The following is a 27,628-nucleotide window of genomic DNA, read 5'->3' as shown; positions in this document are numbered from 1 at the left end:
ATCTACTGCCAATCATTAGCGGATCGAATTTCTGCTGTGGCGACCCCTAACTGGGAAAAGCCGAAAGACACAAACAAACTCCTTCTGCTATTAGAACTGTCTGGGTATCCATCTTCCACATTGCCCTTATTTCTGCCTGCAAATCTTGGTATTTTATGACTTTGTCTCTCTGAACGTAAGGCACTGTAAACAGTGGGCATAGCAATTTCAATGATCAGTGGTACTTTTGTCTTCTTTTCATGGACTACTATATCTGATTTTCTCACATCTATTTTTGATCACATGGCAATGGATGAATGCCATGTGATAAAAACATCAATCTTTATCATGCTTTGTGGCTTATGTTTCCAGTGCTTCTCTGCTACTTCAGTATTGTAATATTTGCACAATCCCCATGCAGCAGTCTTCCCACATTATTGTGTTTTAGTGTACAGACCTTCTGCCATTAGTGTAACCCATCCAGCAACAAAATGAGCGACTGTTTTCATTTCTGTTTTACAAAATCTGCATTTGTCTGTTTCTCCCACATGTTCAATGGACTTTGTAAACCAAGTGCATGTAGTCCACTCTCCTGGACCGCTAATATTAACCTTTCATCTTTTGATTTAAATTCATCTCTCCTTAACCTTTCCGGAGTCAGATCCTGATTGCCATGAGGTTGTTTCAGGAGTTTTCTCTACTTGCAACTACATTTATGCCTTTTTCCACATCTGTTGCCGTCTCATCTGATCTTTCTCCTTATATACTTTTATTTGTTTTTTGGCACATTCAGTTGCTACTTAATTTTAACCTACTTTTGGTTTGATTTCCATTCCCACTTGACACCAATATGCTTCTGCTGAACCAAGCAGGGAAGTCATCTTGGATTTGTTTTCATGTTTTGAAACTTTGACTGTGTTTGGATCTGGTGAAGTCAGCAGATATGTATGCAGTCCAACAACTGCAGTTCTATACATGTAATCAGTTTTGAAGAGGTCCATACCTCCTTCAGAATGAATATATAAATTTAGAACGGACTGATTTTTATATATCATTTGATAAGCAGGAACTATTTTTCATGTTTTTCTGTCCAACTGATCCAGTACCTTTTGGGACCAGTCAATCACCAGAAAACTGTAGGTTAAAACAAGAAGAGCAAGTTGGTTTATAGCTTGGACTTTGTTCCTAGATGTCAGGGCTGTTTTCGGTATTAATTTTAGTCTTCTAAAATATTCCTTACAGAATTTTGTTTGCATTTATTCATGTTTTATTGTTAATCCTTTCATCAATTCCCAAATATTTATACACTCCCGCCTGCTCAAGTTCTTTTTTATCACATTTTTGCCCCAGGCTGCTGGAGTTGTCCTGGTTTAAATGCTGCTTTTGCAGATTTATTAAGACCAAATGGGATTCTTGTATCACCTGCAAAAGTTTTGACCGCTTGCAGCTGTGCTTTCAGCTCCTTATCTGATGAACTTATGCGGTTTTAAATCATCCACAAAAAGAAGATGAGAGGTCTTTACACTTTGTTGTTTTCTGGGAGCCTGATTGTAACATGACCTAATCTGTTAGACAGACAACATAATGGGTTAAGGGACAGGCAGAAGAACAGCAGTCATACCCTTGAATAACCCCCTTTGAATTTTTATCCTTGGGATAATAATTTGTCCTTTGTCATGGCTTAGCAAAGTGGTTTGCCACTGTAATATAATTGATCAATATAGGGTGTATCTTATAAATGTGGGATGCTGTCAAATACTTTTTAGTAATCTGCCCATGCCATATTTAGATTCTTCCTCTTTTACAGTTCCTCATTATGACTTTAACAAAAAATTATCCTTTGTTCCATATGACTTTCTTTTGTTACCCTTTTGTTCTATTGCCATGATTGAGTTTTCATTTAAATGATAAACCCTGTTAGTATTAGTTCCAGTATATAGTTTATACATCGTTGGAAGGCAAGTTATTGGTGTATCATTTTTAGGATACCTTACAAGTTCATTCTTAAGGAAGAGTATCCTTTTTTCTGTTGTTAACCAGGTTGATGTCTGTTTGGGATGTGCATATAAATCTTCGTGTAAAGATGTTAATACTTTTAGCTAGAAGTTAGGTACTGCATCTGGGCCTGGGGTTTTCCAGTTGGGAGCTTTTCTTAATTTTATTTCAGTTTTTCTGGTCATTACTTCATCCTGTTTCATATCCTGTACATTTGGCAAGCTCCTTAAGAGATCATAATAAAAGCTTTCAGAAAAACACACAAGCTCAAAGTGAATCCTTTTAGGACTGGATTTTAAGGCTTGAACACCAAGCTTTGGGCAAAAATATTTATTTTTTAATTTTCTTGTTTCACAGATACAGTGCGACCAGAATTTGCCATTCATCCTAGAGGATAGATAGAACGACCTGCCTCAGAGCCTACTAATCCACCTTGCCTAAAAGGGGACCAACTACACCAAACATCTGCACAGCGGCAAGGCCCTCAAACGAGGAGATTTTAAGAATTTGTGGACCATCCATGAAAGAGAAAACAATCCCCAGGGCCAGCTATTCTAACTCTATAAAGATTGTTAGATTGAGATTAGGTGGCCTTTTTAAACTTGACTAGTTTAATGTTCAATAAAACTATTTTATGAAACTTGGTTTTTACAACCTAACAGGATGACTGTCATTTCTCATGCGGCCGAATGGTCACTGAGTGAGTTTGCTACATTTATTTAGTTATTCCCTCTCTAAGGGAAGGGCGCTACTTCCTCAGTCCCCTGCAATACTGCCTTATCTTTATTTTTTTTTTTATTTTTTAATATCCTGTACATTTTAACTTTTTGCTGCTGCTTTTACTTCTATCCATTCAGCATTTTTGTTGTGTTCCACAGGATCACCATAGATATTTCTCCAAAATATGACATTTTTTTTTGTAGTGGTTCTGTTCCTTTTGCTTTGTTTCCCAATATCTATAAAACTTTTTTGGGCCATCAATGAATTGCTTACTTTGTACTTTTCTTTTGCATTTGTCTGCATATCTTCTAAGTTGTTATGCCTGTGCTGATATTTTTAGTTTATTATTTCCCCTTGTACTTTAACACATGCTGTCCCAGGGAGTGATTGAACCAGTTTCTCCTTCCCAGGTTGGAACATGTTTTTATTTAAGGTTGTTTTTAGTGCCAAATAAAAAAATATGCATGGAGACCAGTTCTGGATCTTCCTTTTCTAAACCAGTTTGTGATGGTGGCCAAGTTCAAAATTATGTCACTTTACAACCTGTTACACTTCCTCCTCGTTCAAGCTTCTTGGTGACACTAGATTTTAAAAGATGTTTATCATCACATTCCTAGTTATCCAGACATCAAACATTTCTTAGGATTTTCTGTCTCTGGATCACATTATCAGTTTGCTGCATTATCCTTTGGACTCTCCACTGCACTGAAAGTGTTCACAAAGTGTCTAGCTCTAGATCTGAAGTAGTTAACTTCATTTGATCAGCAATCTGTGGGTTACGGATCCAATACGGATCCGAGTCGGCAGCATACCAAGCAAAAATATCCGAGCTCCCAGCTCCTCCCTCTACCCATACTGCACTGCAGCCTCCTTCCAATCCTCAGATCTCGTTTGCTGTGGCTTCTCCAGCATGAGATTCTTGAGCTCCAGGCAAGTGTCAAGGTTTTTTCTCTAAAACTTGGTCTGTGTGTGCCCTTTTTTTATAATTTTGAGGTAATTATTAGTTATCCATGATACTTATTGTTTTTTTCCTTGTTTGAAAGTTGAAAGCTTTCAGTTAGTGTAGGCCTCCCTTCCTGCCCGTTGTGTGTGTGTGTTCTCTAGGATGTCAGAAAGTGACTTTCTCCAAGTGCACAGTGTGTGGCCACAAGCTGTCTCCAGCCGATGGTCACACTCTGTGTGTAGTTTGCCTGGGGTGGCCCATTTGTCTTCCAGCTGCAAGATTTGTGCGGCCTTCAACCCCCGAGCCCTGCGGGATCGCAGGAACAAGTTGATTCTGGCGGGTCTTCTACCCGCAGAATCAACTTCTGCCTCTTCTGCTTCCTTACCAGCCATGGCTGTGGCTGTTCAGCCTTTTGACCCTTCTCCCCTGTCCAGGACTCACCCTCCCACCTTACCACAGGGAGAGAGAGAGAGGCCAAGAAGGTCAAAGAAAAGCACAGGGATACAGAGAGACATGTGGATAAGGATAAAGATAGAGAGAGGGGCTACAAACGACAGGCCGAGTCAGATCTAATGGCCCCTCCCGCTAAAGCAATCTTGTCTCCAGTAAAAGTTACCAGGCCATCCTCTCCTTGGCTCTATTCACCACGTTTTTCTCCCGAGCCGGAGGAGGCGTTTTTCTCCCGAGCCGGAGGAGGCTAGAAAACCCTTGAGGTTGTCTTTGCGTCGGCTCTCCCGGCTGGCGTCGGTGGCGTCCTCCAGATCGACCCGGAGCATCTCTGAAGCAGACATGGATCGGATGATGCAAAGGTTTCTACAAACTCAAATGCAGATGGGGTATTGCTGACTCCCTCCCCTCCCAGTGCGGGGAATTTGGCTCCGTTTTTCACCCTGATAGCTCCTTCTCCGATCCACCATCGGATATCGGAGTCTATGGATTTGAGGAGCCTTCGGCCTCAACGCCGGCCATGCCCTCGAGTCTTGAGAGTTGGGTGTCGGATGCGAGGTGATGTGTGTCATTGGCTCCATTGTGGTCGGGGCATACCGTCCCTTTGGGTCCGACCGTTCTGACTTTGGCTCCAATCCCTTCGTTGGATCTGAGGGTCTCTGCTACCAGTTTCAGGGAAGTCGGGTCTCCCTCGGCATTCAACGTCGTGGAGAGGGTTCTCTCTGGAGGATCGAGACCCCTCACTCTGTACTCTGGGTCCATTCCTGCTCCCTTGCAGTTGGGTTTGTCTTCCGTCAAGTCCCCCCAAGGACAGTCTGTGTCTATTGCACCCCAGACAGTTCTCTTGGAGGAACATGAAACCATTTGTGAGCCCTCCCCGGAGAGTCCACCCGAGGAGATCCCTCACAAACTCCAGTGTAAAAGGAGGCACTTGTACTCCCCCGAGTCCCTCACCGAGGATACCGACTTGGAGGAAGGGGAAGGTTCACCCAAATCAACCCCCGAAGACGGCTCCTTTGGAGACATTATGGAAATCCTTCGCCAGAGTGTGGGGGGGGGGGGTCCGCCCAAAAACCTTCCTCTGACGAATCAGTATTTCTGGAGGCATTCAACACAGGCCCATCTACCTCTTGGGTGTCCCCCCCGGCCGACCCTCTGGTGGACCTTATCACCAACAGAGCTTGGAGGGAACCGGACACTGTGGAGCCTGTACCCAAAAGACCCGACAAAATACTGAGTCCACTGGCAGATAGAGCTTCTTGGAACAAAGGTTCCTCGGTTGATGCCATGGTGGTGGTGATGGCCTCAAAAAAGGAACTCGCCCAAGAAAGTTCCTCGGTCCACCCCCAGAGAAGGAGTCCAGGGCTATGGACCATCTTGGAAAGCGGACTTTTGCATTAGCCACCTTTACTATAAGAGTGCTGAATTACTTGGCCCACGTAATTCGACTGCACCGGGACCTCGTGAAAGAGTACGCTGAGTCTCCCCCGGCATTCATGTCAGCCAAGGATAAAAGGACCTTCTCAGCTCGTATGGCCACTTTCAAGTCTGTGTCCAATACATCCATGTGTTTACTCTCTCATGCCACCGAGGAATGCGCTAAGGCTAGCGGGTCCGGCATCGCGTTAAGGCATCACACCTGGCTCTGTCTTTGTGACTTCTCAGAACCCTTTAAGGCGTCCTTTGCTAACGCACCCTTTGACAGTTCCACCCTGTTTGGGAAGACTGTCCGCGATACGCTTGTCCAGAGCAAGAAAGATGGGAAGATGCTGTCAGCCGTCAGGATCCGCTTCTCTAACCCTCAAAGGTCTTTCTCCAGGAACCAGCGAGGGCAAAAGAAGCTGTGGTTCTGGAAAACTCAGCAGTCCTGGAACGCTCAGGACTCCTCCTCCCCCAGAGGCAGTTGGGGACAAGGTGGATGCTGGCCCAGAGGCAGAGGGGGGGCCCGAAGAACTTCGGGTCATGTGAATCTTTTTCAGAGTGACCCATGCAGCAACCCTGAGGGGTTACCCGACTACTCCTCTCTGGAGGCAGTTGGGGGATGTTTTCTGATGCACCTAGCCCAATGGGAGTCCATCACAACAGATCGCTGGGTGCTTTGAATAATATCCAGAGGCTATTCTATTCCCTTCATAAACAAGCCCCCTTGCACAAGGTGCCTCCTGGATGTCCCACCCACTCAGAGGGAGGCCGCGGCCTTGGAAATACGAAAACTACTAGAAAAAAGAGCCATCCAGCAGGTAACCCCAGACCAGTCCAGATCAGGCATCTATTCCAGGTTCTTTTTGGTGCCAAAAAAGATGGGGGGACCCAAGGCAGATTCTCGACCTGTCAACAATGAACCTGTTTGTTGCCAAGGAAACGTTCCAGATGGTCATGCTTCAATCCATCCTGCCCTTACTGCAGGATGAAGACTGGTTGTGCTCGATAGAGCTCAAGGATGCGTACTACCATATTCTGATGGACAGGCGATCCAGGAGGTTCCACCGCTTTCAGCTAGGGGCCAGTCATTATCAATTCAGGGTCCTACCCTTTGGTCTCACCACAGCCCCCAGGGTGTTCACCAAGGTCATGGCAGTTGTAGCGGCCCACCTGAGACTTCAGGGCATAAAGGTCTTTCTGTACCTGCATGACTGGCTTCTCACCACCCCCACCGGGCATCTACTCTTACTAGCCAGAGATTTATTTCTCCGGATATCACCTTGGCTAGGGATTACCATAAACCTAAGGAAGTCTTCCCTTCAACCTGTTTGTGTTGGACTTCATAGGGGCGAAAATAGATTCTCGCCAGGCCAGGGCATTCTTAACCCCAGACAGACTACACAGCCTGACACTTCATGTGTTAGCGCTTCTGCAGTCCTCTGCACCCCCTGCAGAATTAGTCCTGAGAGCCTTAGGGTCCATGGCAGCAGCTGTCAACCTGATTCCTTGTGCTCGTCTGCATATGAGAATTTTAAAGTGGACGTGGCAAGTTCAGTGGTCGATTCTTCATCAACCTCTAGATTTTCCGATTTGTCTGAGCAAAGTGTGCAGAAATTCTCTCATATGGTGGCTCCAATCTTGGAATTTGCAGGAGGGGCATCCCTTTCTTGTGCCCCAACCCCAAGCCATGGTGACCACGAACTCCTCCTGCCTAGGGTGGGGGGGGCATTGTTCAGGCAGGACTGTTCAAGGCATGTGGACTCAGAATGAGACCGTTCTGCATATAAATGTCCTAGAGAAGAGAGCGGTCCTTTTAGCGTTGCAGGCCCTTCATGCTTATCTACCTCTGGGAACTATTGCGATCCAGTCAGACAATATGTCAGTGGTCTGGTATATCAACAAACAGGGGGGAACCAAGTCTTATCCCCTTTGTCGAGAAGCCATGAGAGTCTGGGAATGAGCGATCTCCACCAACCGCTTTCTGATAACAGCGCACATTCCGGGTCGATCCAACATCTTATCGGACAAATTGAACAGAATTATCCTTTCTCCTTACGAGTGGTCTCTGAACCCTTGTGTAGCGGAACAGATCTTTCTCAAGTGGGGTCAGCCTTGCTGCGATCTCTTTGCATCGCCTTCCAACGCGAAGTGCAGTGAGTTTTCGCACTACTCCCCCTGGGGGGGGGGGGGCCCAGAGACGCTCTTGTTCATGCTTGGCCACCCGGTCTTCTTTATGCACATCCCTCGCTTCCGCTCATGATAAAGCTCTTACAGAAAGCTCGCCGGTTAGGGAGCAGATTGATCCTCATAGCACCATTCTGGCCTCGTCAAGTCTGGTTCCTCTGCCTACGGTCTCATCTCATAGCTCCACCTTGGATCTTGGATCCCATTCCAGATCTAATTAGTCATCCCTCGGAAATGCTTCCTCCAAATCTGGACAGACTGAAGCTCACAGCTTGGCTGCTTCAGTTCCACTAGTTGCTAGGACTCCTGGTATCTCTTCTCCTGTTAAATCTATCTTGGTTGCGGCACATAAATCCTCTACCAGGAAAATGTATTCTAGCAAATGGAGACGCTTCTCCATTTGGGCTTTACAGAGAAATCTAGATCCTATTACTGCTCCGATCCCAGCGGTATTAGACTTTTTGTCTCATATCTTCCAGCAAGGAGCCAGCTCCTCCACAGTGAAGGTCCAGCTGGCGGCTATTTTTCATTTCCATGTAGGGGACAATTTAGGCTCTCTCGCTGCTGCCAGAATTTGTAAGACCTTTTTGAAAGGCACTTTTCTTCTGTGACCCCCTATTAAGAATCCATCCCCGCCATGGGATCTGACTGCGGTTCTTCAGGCCTTAGTTGCGCCTCCTTTCGAGCCCTCAGCATCAGTTGACTTAAAATTTTTGTCATGGAAGACGGCTTTTCTAGTAGCTATAACTTCAGCAAGGAGAGTGTCGGAGCTGCAAGCTCTTTGTATGAAACCCCCATACCTTGTGTTTCATAAGAACAGGGTGTCTCTCAGGACTAATCCATCCTTTCTTCCTAAAGTTGCTTCTGAGACAAATATTAATCAATCTATTAATTTGCCTGTCTTTTTCCCTAATTTTCAGAACAAAGGGGAATACAAACTTCATTTGTTGGATGTTCACAGGCATTTACATTTTTATTTGCACAATACGGCGGCCTTTCGCAAATCTGATCAACTTTTTGTTTCTTTTGCTAAGCCCTTTTTAGGGAAACCAGTTTCAAAGGTGACTCTGGCTAGGTGGATTTCCCTTTGTATCCTACAAGCATACAGAGAGCTTGGTTTACCAGAACCAGTAGGAGTTCATGCCCATTCTACACATTCTATGGCAACATCTGCTGCATTCTGGTCTAGAGTTTCCCTGGATGACATTTGCTGAGCGGCTACCTGGGCGTCTCCTCACACCTTTGTTAATCATTATAAACTGGATTTGGTGTCTAGACGAAGGGCTTCTTTTGGCTGTGCAGTGCTCCAGAATATCCTTCCTTAAGGGCCTCCCAAGATTTCGGGTAGCTGGGGACTCTGTCCCACAGGTTGCTGATCCAATGAAGTTAACTACTTCAGATAAAGAAGTTATGTACTCACCATAATCTTCCATCTGAGTAGGTAAACTTCATTTGTCAACAACCGTCCCTCCCTCTTTCCCCCTTACTTTGGTGGTTTTTGCTGAACCCGATGTCCAGAGTTCACGAGTTGGAGGTTTGTCCTTGGTTTAGGGGTCTCAGGTTAGTTTGTTGGTGTCATGTATGGAGTGGCAAACTCGATCTGAGGATTGGAAGGAGGTTGCAGTGCAGTATGGGTAGGGGGGAGGAGTTTGGAGGTCGGATCTTTTTGCTTGGTATGTTGCCAGCTCGGATCCGTAACCCACAGGTTACTGACAAATGAAGTTTACCTACTCCGATGGAACATTATGGTGACTACATAACTTTTTCTTAGCTCATTTCTGGCTGCAGGGTATCCACATTTTTACATATCTAGATGACTTGCATGTCTTTGCAAAGTCTTTTTCAAACTATGAGGAATCTTTCACTTTGAAAGATCTCTTACTTAAGCTGGGATTCCAAGAGAACATACAAAAGTCTTTTTTGACTCCTTCACACAGGATTGTGTTCCTGGGGTTATCAGCTGGACACCACAGTTCAGAGAGCTTTTCTTCCCAGGAAAGGACAGATATATATTTTTTGAATTTATTCTAAGGTTTTCCACTTGGACATTGTAAGGGAATACCTTGGGGTTTTGAATCTCATGGCATCTGTGATTCTCTTGATATCCCCGGCAAGACTCCACTTGAGAAAGATACAATGGTATCTGAATTCTTTTTGGTCCCAGCACTAGCAGCTATTGTCTTTTCAAATACCATTGTTGGGTTTTGCAAGAAAAGAAATCACTTGGTGGAGACAGCAAATTTCCCTAAATCTGGGTCTCCCAGTCTCTCCTTGCTGCAAAACAGTTACAACAGATGCCCCAGACTTTGCTTGGGAAGCACCTTCAAGGATAAAAATACAGGGTGTTTGGGACACCAAGGACAGATGCAAGCACATAAATATAAACTCTCTGAATCATCTTTGGTTCCCCCGGACCTCTTAAAGTTGTTAAAGACAGTATCACAGTCATATGTTACATCAGCAAGCAAGGGAGAATTGGGTTGTACCCTCTTTGCAGACTAGCCATGTTAGCTTGCGGTATAGCTTCAATGCACAATATCACTCCACAGGCATCCTGTATTCCATCAAATCAGAATTGTGTGGCAGACAAGCTGAGCAGGACAACAGCAGACCATCAGGACTGAAAAGTAGATCGGGGTCTGCCAAGATTTGATCCATCTGTGGGTAGTTCCTCAAGTAGACCTATTTGCCTCCTCTTTATACAAGCTGCTGGCAAGATTGTGCTCTAAGACTCCATGCAAGAAGGCCTGGAAGACAGATGCCTTTTCCTTTCCTTGGACAACACTGATACCTTGGGTACTTCTGAAGATTCAGAAAGAATTCCACATAATCACTGTGATGACACTCTTCTAAACCAGGCAGCAGTAGTTCTCCCTTATTTTGGGATTGGCCAGGGGCAGTTACCACAAGCTTCCTTACCGACTGGATGTACTCACACAAGATCAGGGGTGTTTGATACAGTCGGACACCAGTCAACTTCAACTGACTGCCTGGATGATAAAGTCTTAATTCCCTTTAGCCACCTATTTACTGAGAATGTGCAGCAGCCCAAGTTGACTAATGGACTGGGCAAATGGAAGGTGTCCTGAAGCTTTAGAAGCTGGCCGTCTGTTATTATCTTTCACAGGATATAAACTGCATAGCTAAAATTACTGTAGCAGTAATCATTTGAACATCTACTGTTATGGTAAGCTTGCTTACTCAGCTGTACCTACTGATGCTCATCACCAACAACACTGTAGATTTTGCTTGTACAAGTAGGTTGTGTGTGTGTAGTGGTACTTAGTTCTGCTAGTACTGCTTGAAAGTCCTATGTAGGCTGCCATTTTGTACTGCTTTATATTTTTGGCCATGGCTGTTGATGCTAGTGCCCCATAGAGAGCATCTGCATGGTGTATTACAGAGAGCAAAATAGTACTATTTCTCCTACATAGACAGTTTAGGGAGTGGCTTTTGGGACCATATGCAGATTCATTTCATAAGGTAAATAACTGGTAAGGTCTGATGGACCAGCTGACCAGGGTAACTGGTGTCTGCTTACCAATGAGCAGCGCAGGCATCAGTATGATGGCCTGTGTCACCACCTCCCTGAAAAGATCCAGGTGTGGGAACCAGCTATGAGGCAGCAGCTCTGTGAATGGTATAAAATGTGTTTGACATTTGAAGTGCTTGTTCATACTGAACCTAATAACCTGTTTTTCTAACTTTTACAGCTGGTATCATATTAGGTTTGATTCCTTTAACAGATTCCAAGATATGCCAGGTTGTCTGCTGTGGGTGACTCTTTGTGGGTCACATGTGCTGCTGTTGGCAGCTGTTTTGTAATGGCAGTATGTTGTTTTGTGGGGTAAAGCATGTGGTAGTGCTCCTGACGAGTTGTGTCCACCATTTTATGCTTCTCATTCACTTCATATACCTGTGGCAGTATAGCTGCTTCTGCCCTATTGTACCCAAGTGTGAGCACTATGTCCTGCTTCAGCTTCATTGTTCAAACACATGGTAGAGTAGTATCTATGTGTGACTTTGGGTGTAATGTGCAGCTTTTGATTGATTTCATACATATGTTGAGCTGAGCTTTGCACTGTACTCTGCATGTTATCTGTATGTGATAGTTTGTATATCCTTTTGGCTTTCAGCAGAGGGAGACAGCAGTGCTTTAGGCTGCCACTGGAAGCAGCAGAGATTTAAGGCAGAGGGAATCGTTGACATCCTGTTTCCACATCTCTACTATGTATGGTGTGCCAGCTATGAGTCATCATCACTATTTACACCTTTCCCTTTGTGTCTCCCTTATGAAGATTTCAATGGTCCATCTGAGACTGTGGTGCATCAGCCATTGCTCATTGCACCCACAACTGAGACAGAGTCAGGAGACAAGGTAGAAATGTCTTGCAAGGAGGAGAGAGGGGGGCGTCTGGCTCATCCAAGTCAAGTAGCCCATCCCAGTCACACACACTGGCTTTGCCAGATGTAGTGTGTGTAGTGGAGGTGGCAGTTAGTTGTGCAGTGGCTCGCTGGGTCTTCATATATCAATTCTTCCTATAGCATGTTTTGGACTCACTGGGCTTGGATGTCTAATGCTGTTAGATCACCAGAGATGAATGTGTCTCATATCGCCGGTCAGCAGTTGGCATACTGCCCATACCCACCTTGATCCCAGTCATTTGGCTATTTGTCTTTGTGTATCCCATATCTCCATCTCCTATGTATGTACATCCACCCCAGTTTATCTGTGCTGCTCTGTGTGTGTATATGCCCCTGTGCCCACCCTTGCCCTCCTTATGCCTTTTATCCATTCCCTCTTTGCTTCTCTCTGTTTACATAAAATGGTGGCCTCTCCCCACAAAAATAAGTATATACCCTACCTGCCTGCCAGCCTGCTTTACCTTACTGTGTTCCTCTGTTTTTATACCTCTTTTAATACTTTCCTGTACTGTCCTTTAATGGAGCCAGTAAGGTGTCCACCTACTGCATGAGCTTTCAGATTTGCTGTATGGTCTTTTTTTGAAATTCTGAAAGTAAGCCTGCTATTACAGTTGAATGCTTGCGATATCTGTTGCAGTTAAAAACTTTCTTACAAGATTTTCACATTAAGACCCTTGCCCTTGTTGGTATGCTGTCAGCTATGTTGATGATCTTTGATTATGACATTTCCCTTCTGCTTCGTCTACTGCCTTAAAGTGCAGCTATCTGCTTTCTCATGCAGTATTTTCCCCACATCATTTTTCCATGTCTGCTTTGCACTGGAGTACATTTTCTGTATTTGTAGCAATTTTCATATCTCCTTGAAATCACCTATATGAACCCTGGCCCTCATTTTTAAATATTTTTGGAGTTTTCTAGACTTGTAAATTTTAGTTGTTCCTGTTATTTGCTACTGTATTTGGTGACCCCTGGTGTCTGCTGTATCTTGCCTTCCCTCTTTAGTCTCAGCAGTAAGAGAGAGCAGAGGTAATGGAGTCCTGGTACTCAAAATCATTAATTATGACATTGGGCCTGACTTATCTTTCCTTAGAGTGAGGGAAGAAAGGCAAGATGACAGCCATCAGATTAGTAAATTAAAACGGTTTTTGAAGAGAGTCTTGATTCAATGTTTAGTAAAGAACACCTCCAAAGAAGCAATGAGCTTTTGGTCCACTGGTCCTTTATTCCTTGTGTATCGGTGTACTGTTCGGCCATTATTTTATTTTTACATTTATTTATCCTTTGTTGGCTGTGTTAGTCCCACTAGGCTAGTAGCCTCTTTTCTGGGAAAACCCAAGGTGGTATTTATACTACTAGGGAAATTTTGCCTGGGCATTGAACTTCCTCTTCTTTTTTGACAGGTGCCATAGGATCTTTTACTTTTACCTGAGCTGCCACCAACTCAAACAGATGAGACCTCAGTTTAACATCACATCTGAAGGACACTAGCAGCTATTAGTAAGAATATTTGGTTCTTGTGCAACTGTTATTCTTGTATTTACTTTTTCATCATAAGCTTTGGTAAGGTATTTGTAACCTTAATTCTTGTTTTGTTTATCAGCCATCTAATGGCATTAGTGGTCAGTGGCCTTCTTGATGGTAGCCATTGGCTGTCCCACAATACAGTAGCTGTAGTGATTCTTATTTTCCACAAGGCACTTAAATGTTACAAAGCAGTAATAATACAGTTGAAGCAGGCGTTTCTTCAGAATGTGAAATATACATTGGGACTTTACCCATCCGATTGTAGGCAAGAAGCTACTCAGGACAGAAGATGGGTGATACTTGCCACTTAGGGATAACTGCAGTGTTAAAGGAATACTGAAAATATCTGTATTGTGCTATTGGCCTCAATTAGTTAAATTACTGTTAGATTGATTTTGCAACATCTGTTCACCCGTTTTTGAAAAAAAAATGCTCACTTTGTGAGATAACTGATTATAGCTGTTTTCATTTTAGGCTGTGACATTCTGGTCAACAATGTTAAGTGGACCATTACCTGTGGCCCTTCAAAACATTCAGCATCCAACCTTACAGACCAGTGCATGTGATGCCCTTTCCTCTATTCTTCCAGAGGCTTTCAACAAACTCCAGGTACCTACTTAGTTATTGTAAAAATTAAACAGTTTTTCCTCAGTGTGCATGCTGCTGGAAATGATCCGTAGCTAGATGGCCATTGTAGGGCATTCATAACACACTGAACAGAGTTTTTCACACTTTAATATTAATCAGTTTTAAAGACGTAAAGTTAGTGATTAGAGAGACTTTACTTCTTGCTAAAAAAAATGTTTGTGCCTGTTAAGAAGTAAGGTATACTACAAATAGTCACTCATTTTGTTAGTATATCTGACTTCATCAGGAGGATTAAATGGCATTTTTTTGTTTCTTATCATATGGTTATACAATGCTGCTTTTCCTAATAGCCTACACACCCATTTAGGATTGTTCATCTGTTTTATTGTTTTCAAATGTATATTTTCTTGTTCCGTTTGTTATCCATCCATCCTCAACCGCTTTTTCACGTTTTGCACATGGGGTCAGGGTGTCACTTCAACAGTGATAATCATCTCGAACCAAGGTTTACACCACTGGCTGGTTAGCCCTGCCACAATATTTCATCCGTACCACTCACTTGCACGCCCACACACACACAGCCAATTTAGAGTGCCCAATCCACCTACTGCATGTCTTTGGAATGTGGGTGGAAACCAGAGCACCCAGAGGAAACCCAAGCTACCACAGGGAGGACATGCAGACTCTGCACAGAAGTCACCCCAGCCGAGAATCGAACCGGAGAACCTCTGCTGTGAGGTGACAGCGATAACCGCTGTACCACTGCAGCCACTTTATCGTCTTCCTGAAATTCTTATTAATAGACTAAACAAGCTGGTCAGTGTTCCATCTGAAATGGTGAAAAAAAGAATACAGAGTTCATAGATGTCCTGTAGTTGAGCTACTTTTCCACTTCCACTGTTTAAGACAAAAAATATTTGTGAGGTCTGTTTTTAGTGACATGCAAAGGGCATAATGGTAATACTGATTTTCTTTTTTGTGTGTAACATTTGAGATTTAGGTGGGATACACACAGTGATAGAATAGAAAGTGTTTTTTACAAAAAGAAAAATCTGTGATGTCCCTCGAAGTCTCAGAAAACCCAGTATGCAACCTATACTGGATCAAAAACAAACCAAGCAGAAACTTTGCACTATGGATGGTGTGAAGTTCACGCCTTGAAATATGTTCTGTACCTAGTTCACTAATAAAATTCAAACTTTAAAATGCATACTACAAAACAGTAAAATAGTAGGTAGTCAACAGTTGAGTTAAAAATGGAATATCCTTTATTGAAACACACAATCAAGCGATCCTAGTGTAGTATAATGAAAAGCATTAAAGACGTTCATTAATTTATGTATAATCAGGTTATTTGGAGCAAGGGAGTGGTTACAGGGTGTGGTCTGTTAAGAGCAATAAAAGCATTAAAATCATTCCTTTAACCAAATCCCCTTTCCCCCATAACACCATAGTGTAAACTGAGACTGTGCTACCTTAGAACTGAAACTTCAAAGCTAGAGACAAATTAAAATATATAATATAAGAAAAGCTTATTGAGGCTAATGGGGCTTAATTATTATTGCTCCATAAAAAGCATACTAGAACTCAGAAAACTGTTTAACTGTTTAAAAGTGTGATATGGGACGGATTAATGCTGACATTACACACTAATATTATGCATGCTAATATTGTTATAAACAAATGTCAAACATTATAAATATTTTACAATGAAAATAACTGATGTTGGTACTGCTTCCTGATACTTTTATTCACTTAAATGAAGGGCTTTCTTAGATACCACTCTTGAACAGATCCCCAGGGCCTTAATGTTTTATTTCTAACATTTTTCGCTACTTATTTCTAACATTTTTTATTGTATTTCCACCTTAGCAATTATAGCTATGGTTTTCAGCCTACTTAGGTGTTCACTTGTAGATTTATAGATGCTATGATATATTTTTTTGCACACAGACCTGATGAAGTATTATTTGGTACAAAAACAATCTTTGTTGAAAGTGTTTCAGTTTATAAGTTACTAATATTTATTCTGATAGATGTATAGTGGTAGATATTTTTATTAATTAGTTAGTCATTTTGTTAGTGAGTTGGTTTCTTAATTAATATAGTTTGGATTAGTAGGTTAGCCTTAATAAGCTGTTCTTAAATTATATATTTCAATTTGTCTCTAGCTTTTAAGTTGCAGTTCTAAGGTAGCACAGTCTCAGTTTACACTATGGTGTTAAGGAGGAAGGGGGACTTGGTTATAGGAATTATTTTAATGCTTTTATTGCTCTTAACAGACCACACTCTGTAACCACTCCCTTCTCCAAATAACATGATTATATATAAATTAATGAATGTCTTTATTGCTTTTCATTATACTGAACTAACATATCTGTTTGTGTGTTTCAATAAAGTTTATTCTATTTTTAACTCAACTGTGGACTACCTACAATTTTATAGGTTCATAAGTTCATAGATTAGTACTAGGCTAACTACTATTTTGGGACATTTTAAGCCTAGCCAATCACCCCATGTGAGAATTAAACCCTGTACCTTGTGTCTTTAAGGTAAACACTTTAACCATTATGCCAACTTCCCACCCTTAAATGTAGGCTGAGGGAATCAAACCCTGTGCTACAGGAACTACAACTAACAGCCTCAACCATTTTGTAGTACATATTTTAAAGTTCGAATTTTATTAGTGAACTAGTTGCATAACATATTTCAAGGAGTGAAATTCACACCTTCCACACTGCCAAGTTTCTGCTTGGTTTGATACATTGAACTTTGTTACTGAAGTACAAATATTTAATGTGCAATAAATGTGAAAATGCATTACCATCTGTGTATTAGTCTGCAATACATTTTCTGTGGGAGAAACTGTTCCAGCTGATTATGTTTGCCATGCCAAGCGTATGAACTAATCCAGTACACTGCTCATACCTGGGATTGTTTATTTCAGAAAAGCAGATGAAGCATGTTATTTGTCATTTTGATGAGTACTTGTATGGCCCTTCTGTGCTATTAGCACTTGTGTTTAATTGCATTCTTAGTTTATTATGTAGAATTTCTGGTTCTGATTTTTTTAAAGAAAAAAAAAATGTACAAAGGAAAATCTTCCAGCTGAGATGTAATCACGTTTAAGTAACATCTTATCTATGAGATAGATGTACAGTTTTTTCCCCACATTTTCTTTGTTAATGAATTTGATTAGGGGTTGTTTTACTGTTTGTTAGATGACTATATTGCACTTTTTAATATACATTGTTTTCAGCATTTTCTTTACAATTTGGACCCTCGTCCCACTGAATGACAGTAGGTCCATTATCCTCACTCCTGGCAGTCTGCTGGTGCTGTTAAGGTCTTCCCATCCTCCCCACCTTTTGCAATGGTAGGTCCAGTTTTACCTTCAGACTGGGATGGCTGGGAGGAAGTAAAACTGTTAGCAGATCACTTCAGACAATATTTAATGCAGCATTATCCTTGACTCTTCCTTGGGAGATGATTCCCTAGCTTTCTTCTCCTTCTGTTACCACTTGTAGTGCATGGACTGGAGCATGCTATTCCTGTTTGTATCCCTTAGCTAGAGTAGATTATACCCCCACTAGCAACTTTAGCATAAAGCTGCCACCCTTCCAGCCATCGGATGTCATTTAGGCAGCAGAGTCTGTACCACTCTGTCCATGAAGGATGAGTTGACATTGCCTTCTTAGTCCTAAAATACCATAGATGGCTCCTTTGCTGTTCAGGCCCATTAACCAAGCCCAGGCTGGAATCCAGGTCTTCATTCCTCTGCACCAGAGAGCCCACATTACATAGCACTTTTTAATGTTCCAGGCAGTTACTTGGATCCCCTTTTTAACTTAAAAAAATTTCACTTGAAAAATTTAATAAGAAGGTGAAGTGAGTGTGAAGAAAACAAATGCCAGAATTCAAGCATTTGTCTTTTATTTTGTGTATAATATACCCAGTACACAGAGTTAATTTTCTTTGTATTTAGTGTGGTGTGGGCATCCCTGTAGTCAGAAAATATTACTCTCCACCTTTTCCTAAACCTTTCATTTCTGCATTTTTCAGGTCCTTTTTTAGAAGGAAAGTTATAGCATTAGTCATATAATTTCGTCTCACTCTTACCAGTCAAACTTTGGACAGTTTTTCAAGCTGCCAGACATTCTCTTCCCATAACTGATGATTATCTGACCTGAAGGTGTCTCATCTTAAACATGAGCCTCATATAAATGTAGTGTCACTAAGTATCACCTTCACTTTGTCATTGCTTCAGAACTGCTGGTATTTTACCTGCATTTTGTGCTGGGAGTAGTGCCATCAGTCATTTTGATCAGTTTTTCACTTGGTAAATGTATTAGTTTTTGCTGTTTTTTAACTGAAAAACATAGTCTTTTTGTTAATTGTTTTTTTTTTGTTTGTTTTTAAAAGCTCACAGAGAAATTTGTAAGCATCAAATCATTAATAATTGAAAGCAGACATAAATACACATTAAAGAACAAGCAGCTGTATACAACTTAACTATGTAAGGCTGTTGCCCTCATCCAGCAATAGTTAGATTGAAATAATGCATTAATAGAATAATTTGAAGTTAAACAGATTTCTGAGACAGCTATAAAATATTTTAACATGGCTGCCAACAGAAAACAAAAGAAAAAAAAGAAAAGAAAAATGGTTAATAAGATCTACTGGTAGTCATTCTTATGAGAGAAAGAGAGAGAGAAGTTATTTTCAGAGTAATTTCTGATGGCAAGTCTGGAAGAAATTTCCAGTGGAAGATGAATTCCTGAAATTGGAGACACGTCTGGTTACCATAATGCTGCTACTGGAGTTTAAGTTGCTTCTTGTCCATTACCAGTACCTTTGCTAATCAAAATGTTGTCAGTCCATGAAGAGGTATAGTTAACAATGCTGATGTTCTTCATCTCACATTGCTGCAGTCCTTACTTATGGGTAGTCCGCTGTCCTCGGTCGGCCCGAATACCAAAGTATTAGGCTGACGTCGGTCATGGGCGCCTAGATCTGACATCAGAGCGTCAGGGTATAAAGGCGCATGACCGACGTCATATCCTCAGTCTTTTTTGCCGCATGGTCCGATGCAGAAGCAGCGTTGCAAGTGCCGTTCGGCGTTCTGAAATTTTTCGTTTTCGGAGTTTCAGACCGATACCAAGTTGGGCTAAGTACCCCGTTGGGGAATATTTTTGTTTTTTCTTGCCTCAGTTACTTACCGGATGTCAGAAAAGTGAATAATTGTATTTCTTGTGGGAAACAGATACCGCATAGGGATTACCACCGCTTTGTATTCCTTGTTTGGGACGAGCACGGCGTAGTCGGTGTCGGTTTTGTGCTAGGTTTAATAAGCGCACTATAAAACGGAGGTTAGATTGCGCTAGGTTAGTCTTTGGCAAAAGGTGTAATTATAATATGCCGTTGGATGTTCCGACGCCCGCTTCTACTAAGAAGCGCAAAGACAAATCTTTAAAGCCTAGGCAGGATGATTCGTCCGTTTTGGACGCCGGACCTTTAGAAGCTACAGCTGAGCAGGTGGATCCGGCTGAAGTTTCTGTTGAGTCCCAGGGGGATACTTTGATTTTACAAGATGTGGCCTCTCAGGAGGCAGGTCAGGCTGAAGGGGCCTCTCAGGTTACTATTCTCCCTTCTATGCCTAAGGTAGTTAGGCCTTCTGCTACTGTTTCTAAGGCTTCTTCTAAGGGCAGGTCTGTTTTGCCTTCCTCTGGGGTCAGTTCTGGTTCTTCAGGGTCTGTGCCTAAAAAGCACATGCTTAAAATGGCAGAGGATTTGATTACTTTAATTAGAGGTTCTATGCCCCCTCCTGATAAAAGGCCCAGGATGGAGCCAGAGTTGGAAAGTTTGGAGCAGGCCTCAGATGATTCAGAGTCTTCTGCTGAAGACATTCAAGATTTCCCTCCTTATTCTGATTCTGATGCAGAGGATTCCACTCCTTCTGCTTCTCCTCCAGAGGATTTTTCATTTTCAGAAACTCTGCATTCCATGAGGGAGCATTTTAAGTGGGAAGGACAGGATTACTCTGATTCACGGAAGAGACTTAGGGAGTTCTTGTTTTTACCTCAGCATAGACCCTTGAGCTATACCTCCGGTTTTGGATGTTGTTTCAGATGTTTTCTCGGAAGCCTCCCTTAATCCAGATTCTGTGCCTCCTGCCCCAGTTAAACCGGACAGGTACTACAGGGTGCCCGAGGCTCATAAATATCTGTATAAGAGTCCTAGGGCGGACCCAGAAACTATTAGTCAGGGGCCTAAGGGTGTTAGAGCCTCTGTTGTTAAGAATCCGGTTCCTCTGGATAAGGAAGCTAGAGCTTTGGATAGATGGGGTAAGAAGGTGTATACCTCTTCTACTTTAGCAATGAGAGCTTTGAACTGCCAGTTTCATATGTTGAAGTATCAGAATTTCCTCCTTTCTCAGCTAAGATCTAAAGTGGATGCTTTGGCAGAGGGCATAGAGTGTAAAGAATTGCAGGATTTAGTGCATGTTTCTGAACAACTCTTTGCAATGTGGTTTTGATGCTTTACAGGCTTCTTCTAGGGTGGCTGCCACTGGTTCGGTTATTCGTAGGCACGCCTGGCTTAAGGATCAGAATTTGTCTGAGCATGTTAAGTCTAGAATTCTGGATGCCCCTTTACAGTCTGAAGTTTTGTTTGGTCCTCCTGTGGAGTCAGTCTTAAAGAAAATGGAAGACAAGGCTAAGTCTATGCAGACTGTTAAAGATTTTTTTGCAGGTACAACCTCCAAAGTTTAGTAGAAATTGGCCTACTAAGGGGTGGACGTACCCTTCTTCTGATTCTCAGTCTAGGGGTAGATCTAGGCGTGGTAGGGGCAGAGCTCAGAGTACCTTCAGGCCGAGACAATGGAGTTCGCCTGCTCAATCTGCTGGTGAGGGCAGGGGCCAGTCCTTTCGTAAACAGGCCCAATGACCTGCATTTTCAGCTGCCAGATTCTTCGTGCCTGGCAGCTCCTTTGGGAGGAAAGTTGGCTCTTTTCAAGCAAAATTGGCATTTAGTCACCCAGGACAAATGGGTATTGGACATTATAAACCGAGGTTACAAGTTCTATTTCCATACCATGCCTCCTTTCAAAGGCATGCCAGACGTCCCTCCTCGGCAAAGGATAGAGGCTCACAGACAAATTTCTTTACTTCCTCAAATAGGAGCTATACAGCCAGTTCCTCTGTCAGAAGTGGGCCTAGGATTTTATTCTCGCCTGTTTCTAGTTCCAAAGAAAGGGAACACGTGGAGACCAATTTTGGATTTATCTATCCTCAACACTTACCTGGACATTCCAAAGTTCAAGATGCTGACTTTACAACAACTTTTACCTCTGTTGGGAAAAGATCATTGGATGGTTACTCTGGATCTCAAAGAGGCTTACCTTCATGTTCCTATCAGGCCCAGTTGCAGGAGGTACCTGCGTTTCGGGCTGGAAATTTACATTATCAGTTCTCTGCATTGCCCTTTGGCTTATCTACTGCCAGAGTGTTCACAAAGGTTCTGGCTCCAGTGATAGCCTTTTCAGACTAAGAGGAATACAGATTTATCCTTATTTGGACGATTGCCTGATTATTGCACAAGAGAAGGACGAACTTCTTCATCATCTACAGTATGTGATGGCAGTGTTAAGATGCCTAGGGTATTCTGTGAACGAAACAAAGTCCAGTCTAGTACCCTCTCAGGACATGTGCTTTCTGGGTGTGAGACTGAATACAGCCTCCCAGATGGCTTTTGACCCCGGACAAACAAAGAAGCCTTTCTCTTTATTTCCATCAAATGTCTCTACGGTCCAGGCTGACTGCAAGGACAGTCCTTCAAGCCTTGGGGTTCATGGCATCTTGTATTCTGGTGCTTCCCAATGCCAAATTGCATATGAGGAAGCTTCAATGGTATCTCAAAATGTATGGACACAGCACTGCCAAGATCTAGACACTGTCATTCAGATAATACCTTGCATTCAGAAGGAGTTTTTGTGGTGGGCTCAGGAATGTCACCTAAACAAGGGACTCTCTGTGACCCGGCCAGAGGCGAGTCAGATTCTAACGACAGATGCCTCGGACAAGGCTTGGGAGCACACCTCAATGGAAAATGGGTGCAAAACACGTGGCCTGTCAAACTCCAACATTTGCATATCAACTTGAAGGAAATGTTAGCAGTCCAGTTTGCATTGATGGCTTTCAAAGATTTACTTCACCCAGGGCAGGTGTTGATTCAAACAGACAACACTACTGTCATGTGGTACATCAACAAGCAAGGGGGAACCCATTCTTACCCTCTTTGCAGGCAAGCGATGATTCTGTGGGAAACTGCTCTCAATCTACACCTCAATCTTCAGGCAAGGTTTCTACCAGGAGCACAGAACTCCTTAGCAGATGTGTTGAGCAGACAAATAGTGGATCCTCACGAGTGGAAATTGGATCCTCATGTATTTCAAAAGTTGACAGTGTTATGGGGAACTCCAGACATAGATCTGTTCGCTTCTCCACTAAATTACCAGTTGCCAAAGTTTTGCACAAAAATGTTTCATCACACAGCTTGGAAGGGGGACGCTCTATCATTCAGTTGGAACAATCTGCATGTATATGCCTTTCCACCTCTGCCTCTTCTTCCCAAGGTACTTTTGAAGGCCAGACAAGACAAGCCAACCATGATTTTGATAGCACCGGATTGGCCTCGACAACACTGGTACCCACTACTGAGGAGTTTAGTACGAGAACCTCCATGGCCTCTGCCTTTGATTCCGCACCTTCCGTCACAAGAGGACAGTCACTTCCTCAATGTCAAGATTCAGTCTCTGCATCTAACAGCCTGGCATATTCTGTTTTAGACTCTGGAGGGTCTCAGCTTCCACAACAAGTTTTGAATGTTATTTTGGAGGCCAGGAGGCCTAGTACCAGGAAAGTTTACGCTGATAAATGGAGGAGATTTTTATTTGGAGCAAAGGGAAGGACTTTGATGTCTCCAAACCTGATTTAAGTGTTACTCTTCAATATCTTACTGAATTATTGGACAAGGGTTTGTCTTTCTCCTCGATAAAGGTCCATGCTGCAGCCATTTCTGCTCACTATGATTGTGACCCTCCTTTATTCTCTCATCCTTTGTTTAAGCAATTTCTTAGAGGGCAAAGAATATAAGACCCCCACGTAGAGCTCCTACTCCTGCTTGGGATCTCAATTTTGTGTTGGAAAAACTTACTCTACAACCTTTTGAGCCTGCAGCTACTGCCGAGTTAAAGTATTTGTCATGGAAAACTTCTTTTTTGTTGGCCATTACCTCTGCAAGAAGGGTTTCTGAATTACAGGCCCTCATGGCAGTGGAGCCTTTCCTGATTTTTCATAAGGATAGGGTATCTTTGCGTACTAATCCTTCCTTTATGCCTAAAGTGGTTTCTAGTGTGGCCTTAAATCAAACTATTCATTTGCCCACTTTTTATGCAAACCCCAAAATAGAGGGAGAAAATTTTGCATACTTTGGATATTCACAGGCAGTTGCGTTATTATTTGAGCAGAACCAAGGAGTTCAGACAGTCTCAGCAGTTGTTTGTTTCTTTTGCTTTGGGTTCACAGGGTAAACCTGTCTCAAAACAAACTATTTCTAAATGGATTGGGTTTTGTATTTCTTTCTGTTATTCCCTTCATGGTAAGGAGATTCCTGCTGGAATCAGGCCTCATTCCACTAGGGCTACTGCTACTTCTACGGCCTTTCTAAGGGGGGTAGCTACAAAAGACATTTTGGAGGCAGCTACTTGGAGTTCAGTGCATACTTTTTCTAAACATTACCACCTTCCTCTTTATTTTAAGTCTAGGGCTGGATTTGCCACTGCAATTTTACAGGGCATTTTAGCGGCCCCTAATGCTTTATGATTTTTACCATCCTCCCTTTCCCGTTGCTTTGGGATTCTACCCATAAGTAAGGACTGCAGCAATGTGAGATGAAGAACATAGTACAGTTTTGTACCTACCATAAATGTAGATGTTCGAAGATCTACATTGCTGCAGTCCAATTTACCCTCCCTCCTTCCCCACTGTAGTTTGACATGGGGCTATGCTTTAGGTGATGGTTGTTGTTGGGCATGTTTTTTTTGGGAGGTATTCTGTTTTTGGCTGTGGCCTTTCTGGTTTGGCCCTCTGACATCTGGGGCAAGAAAAGACTGAGGATATGACGTCGGTCATGCGCCTTTATACCCTGACGCTCTGATGTCAGATCTAGGCGCCCATGACCGACGTCAGCCTAATACTTTGGTATTCGGGCCGACCGAGGACAGCGGACTACCCATAAGTAAGGACTGCAGCAATGTGGATCTTCGAACATCTACATTTATGGTAGGTACAAAACTGTACTTTTCATGTTCTGGTCCTGGAATATCAGTTCTTTGAAGGGTGTTTATGGTAGTGCAGAAAGTGGCTCAAGCTCAGCCTCTTACTGATGATGATCTTTTGAGCGAACAAAATTTGATGGTCATCTGGTTAAGGTTTCTTCCAGCTGATTACTGTGTCCCCTCAGTTATGTTTGATCAGTGCTACCACTCCTTCCAAAATGAGAGAAAAAGGTTTTTCTCTTTCAGGATCAGGGCTGTGTGTCATATGACTGATGGTTGATTCACTGATTGCATTCCAGTGATGGAAGATACTATTGATAGCGTACTGCTGGTGATTGTGTCCCCATTGTTTAATGGTGCCTCTGTAGTTCTAGCTATCAGAATAGGTAGTTTGAGGTTGTGTAATTGTGGACAAAGAGAAATGGTTGGCATGTCATAGCTGTTTCACTTCTGTTTGTGTGTGCATGATCTTAGAGTTAATACACCTAAGTAATAAGGATGTGCGGATGTGGTGGGGGAGGACCTTGCCCTCCTGCAGGAATGCTTGATTTTATTTTTTTAAGGTACCTTGTTCTGGTTTTAATGCTGATTTCAGAGTGTGAGATCACTCAGTGATCTGTTTTATTAATCATGTTGTGAGTAATTATTGAAGAATATAAAACCCCCAAGGAAACTACCAGTCCCTGATTGGGACTTCAACTTCGTATTGGAAAAGCTGACCCTTCCTCCCTTCGAGCCAGCTTCTTCATCAGAGTTACAGTACTTGTCATGGAAAACAGCCTTTCTTCTGGCTATGACCTCAGCTCGCAGGGTTTCGGAGCTACAGGCCCTCATGGCTGTGCAACCATTCATCATTTTCCATCAGGACAGAGTTTCCTTACGAACCAACCCTACCTTTATGCCAAAGGTAGTATCCAGTGTAGCTTTGAATCAGACTATCCACTTACCTACCTTTTATCCTAATCCACAAAACAAAGGGGAAAGACTACTACATTCCTTGGACATTCACAGACAACTTTGTTATTATTTGGACAGGACAAAGCCATTCAGGAAATCTGAGCAACTCTTTGTGTCCTATGCTGCAGGTGCTCAAGGAAAGGCTATTTCCAAACAGACAGTTTCAAAATGGATAGCCCACTGCATGCTTTTGTTACTCATTTCATGGAAAAACTGTGCCTGCATGCATCAGATCCCACTCCACCAGAGCCACAACTACCTCTGCAGCCTTCCTCAGGGGGGTCCCTACCAAGGATATTTTGGAAGCAGCCACCTGGAGTTCAGTGCACACTTTCTCCAAACACTATCACCTCCCACTATACTCTAAATGTAGAGCGGGCTTTGCCACAGCAGTCATGTAGGGCATCCTAGCCCCTCCTAGTTCCACTTAGTACCTACCACCCTTACTTAGCTTTGGGATTCTACCCATCTGTTATGACTGCAGCTGTATGTACGATGGACATAGTGCAGTTTTGTACCTACCATAAATGTAGATGTTCGAGTGCTCATACAGCTGCAGTCCAGGTTTCCCTCCCTCCAAACCCTTTTCATATAACCTTTTGGGGTACTCTTTTATGGTGTATTTGCTTGCAACTACTGTTTTTGATTTATCAACATTGCATTTTTGCATAACATTATGTTTGCCTTCCTTCTGGGGGCACCTGACATCTGGGGCAAGAAAAACTGAAGAAAATGGCATCGGCTGCCTCTTTTATACCCCTGCCGCACTGACGTCAGGGAGGAAGCGACGACAACCGACGCCGGACCTAGACTTTGGAATTTGGCTGACCGAGGACCCGCCTGATGGCAGGATAAACCCATCTGTTATGACTGCAGCTGTATGAGCACTCGAACATCTACCTTTATGGTAGGTACAAAACTGTACTTTATTGGAGCTGTCTCTTCCTCTCGGTATGTCAGCTTTTAATAGCTCAGCACTGTTGTCAGCCCCAGACCTGGGTTGTGTTGGAGTCAAGGTTTCCCTTTGGCTCCACTTAGGAGGGATACTTTCTGGGCTCCAATAGCGACTTCAGCTTTCGAGGCATTTGAAAGGGTTCTCTTCCAATTGAGAGAAGAGGTCATTCTACTACACTCAGATTTGTCTGGATCTTCTATGCAGTCTGTTTCTGTGACAGCTCATTCTGGTCGACATGGATATGGCTCCTTTTAGCTTTGAGGAAATTTATCATATGAACTCCCCATCTGATTCCGACCCTTCTCTAGAAGCCCCTACAGAGGAGGTTCCTAGGAAATAGATATGTAGGAGTAGACATTCAAACTCGTCTTATCCCGCTCTTTGGAGGAGTCTGTGTTCCTTTAGGAGCAGGCTGCTGAAATGCTTCAGCTGCAGGTGGGTAACTGTGCTGTGGCCAAAGCTAGTTTCTTGCGCCACTCATCTTTTTTCATTGGGTCCCACTGGTGTAGTCCCTACATCCACTATGGCCCGAGGGGATAGACATGTCCTCTGGGGCTGTTGGAGTGCCTTTGGCAGGCAAAGGAGAGCCACTGTTGTCTGTCTTGGCAGAAGGAGTGGAGAATGTGTCCTTGTCTAACCAGAACATTGTGCCCATCCTTGGGGAGGTTATTGCTGTCAACTCTGGGTCTGTTTATTCAGAAATTCCTGTCAGAAAGAAACAAAAATTTAAACGTGTCTTCTCTTTGTCACTGGACAGGAGTAATTTATTAAGCTTAGCTCAGAGTTTAGTTCATGATCTTCACTCTTCTTGTTTAGTAGTTTTTGATACAATTAAAAGGGATTCATCTTTTTTTTTTGATAAAATTAAAAGGGATTCATCTTTTTTTTTGATAAAATTAAAAGGGATTCATCATTTTCTGAAGGGATTCAAAAATCTGAATCTCAAAATGATTGTGAAGGGGCAGATTTTGTGTTATCGCCACAGATTTCTGATTCAGATTCTGAGGAGTGTGTGCCTTTGACCAGCCCCTCTGAAGGATCATCTTTCTGTGAAACTATTTCCAGAACGAATCAGTAGTTTCACTGGAAAAACAGTGATGTTTCTTGGTCCAGTAGAAAATATAATGATTTTTTACAACTGCAGTTCCCAGAC

General features: G+C 42.8%; 1 protein-coding gene across 1 annotated transcript in view; it reads left to right on the top strand.

Annotated features, from left to right (window-relative positions):
* Window positions 1–27,628, top strand: part of HEATR6 (HEAT repeat containing 6) — a gene marked incomplete in the record, with an annotated part of 1,433,578 nt that overhangs the window by 1,159,208 nt on the left and 246,742 nt on the right. Inside the window, 1 exon segment of the mRNA XM_044054904.1 lies at window positions 14,114–14,248. Coding sequence (XP_043910839.1) covers window positions 14,114–14,248 — 135 coding nt within the window.

Source organism: Protopterus annectens, chromosome 13.part0, assembly GCF_019279795.1.
Source record: "Protopterus annectens isolate FY-2018-M chromosome 13.part0, PAN1.0, whole genome shotgun sequence".
Taxonomy (NCBI): Eukaryota; Metazoa; Chordata; order Ceratodontiformes; family Protopteridae; genus Protopterus; species Protopterus annectens.
The sequence above is the reverse complement of the archived record's forward strand: the minus strand, read 5'-3'. Positions and strand labels throughout refer to the sequence as shown.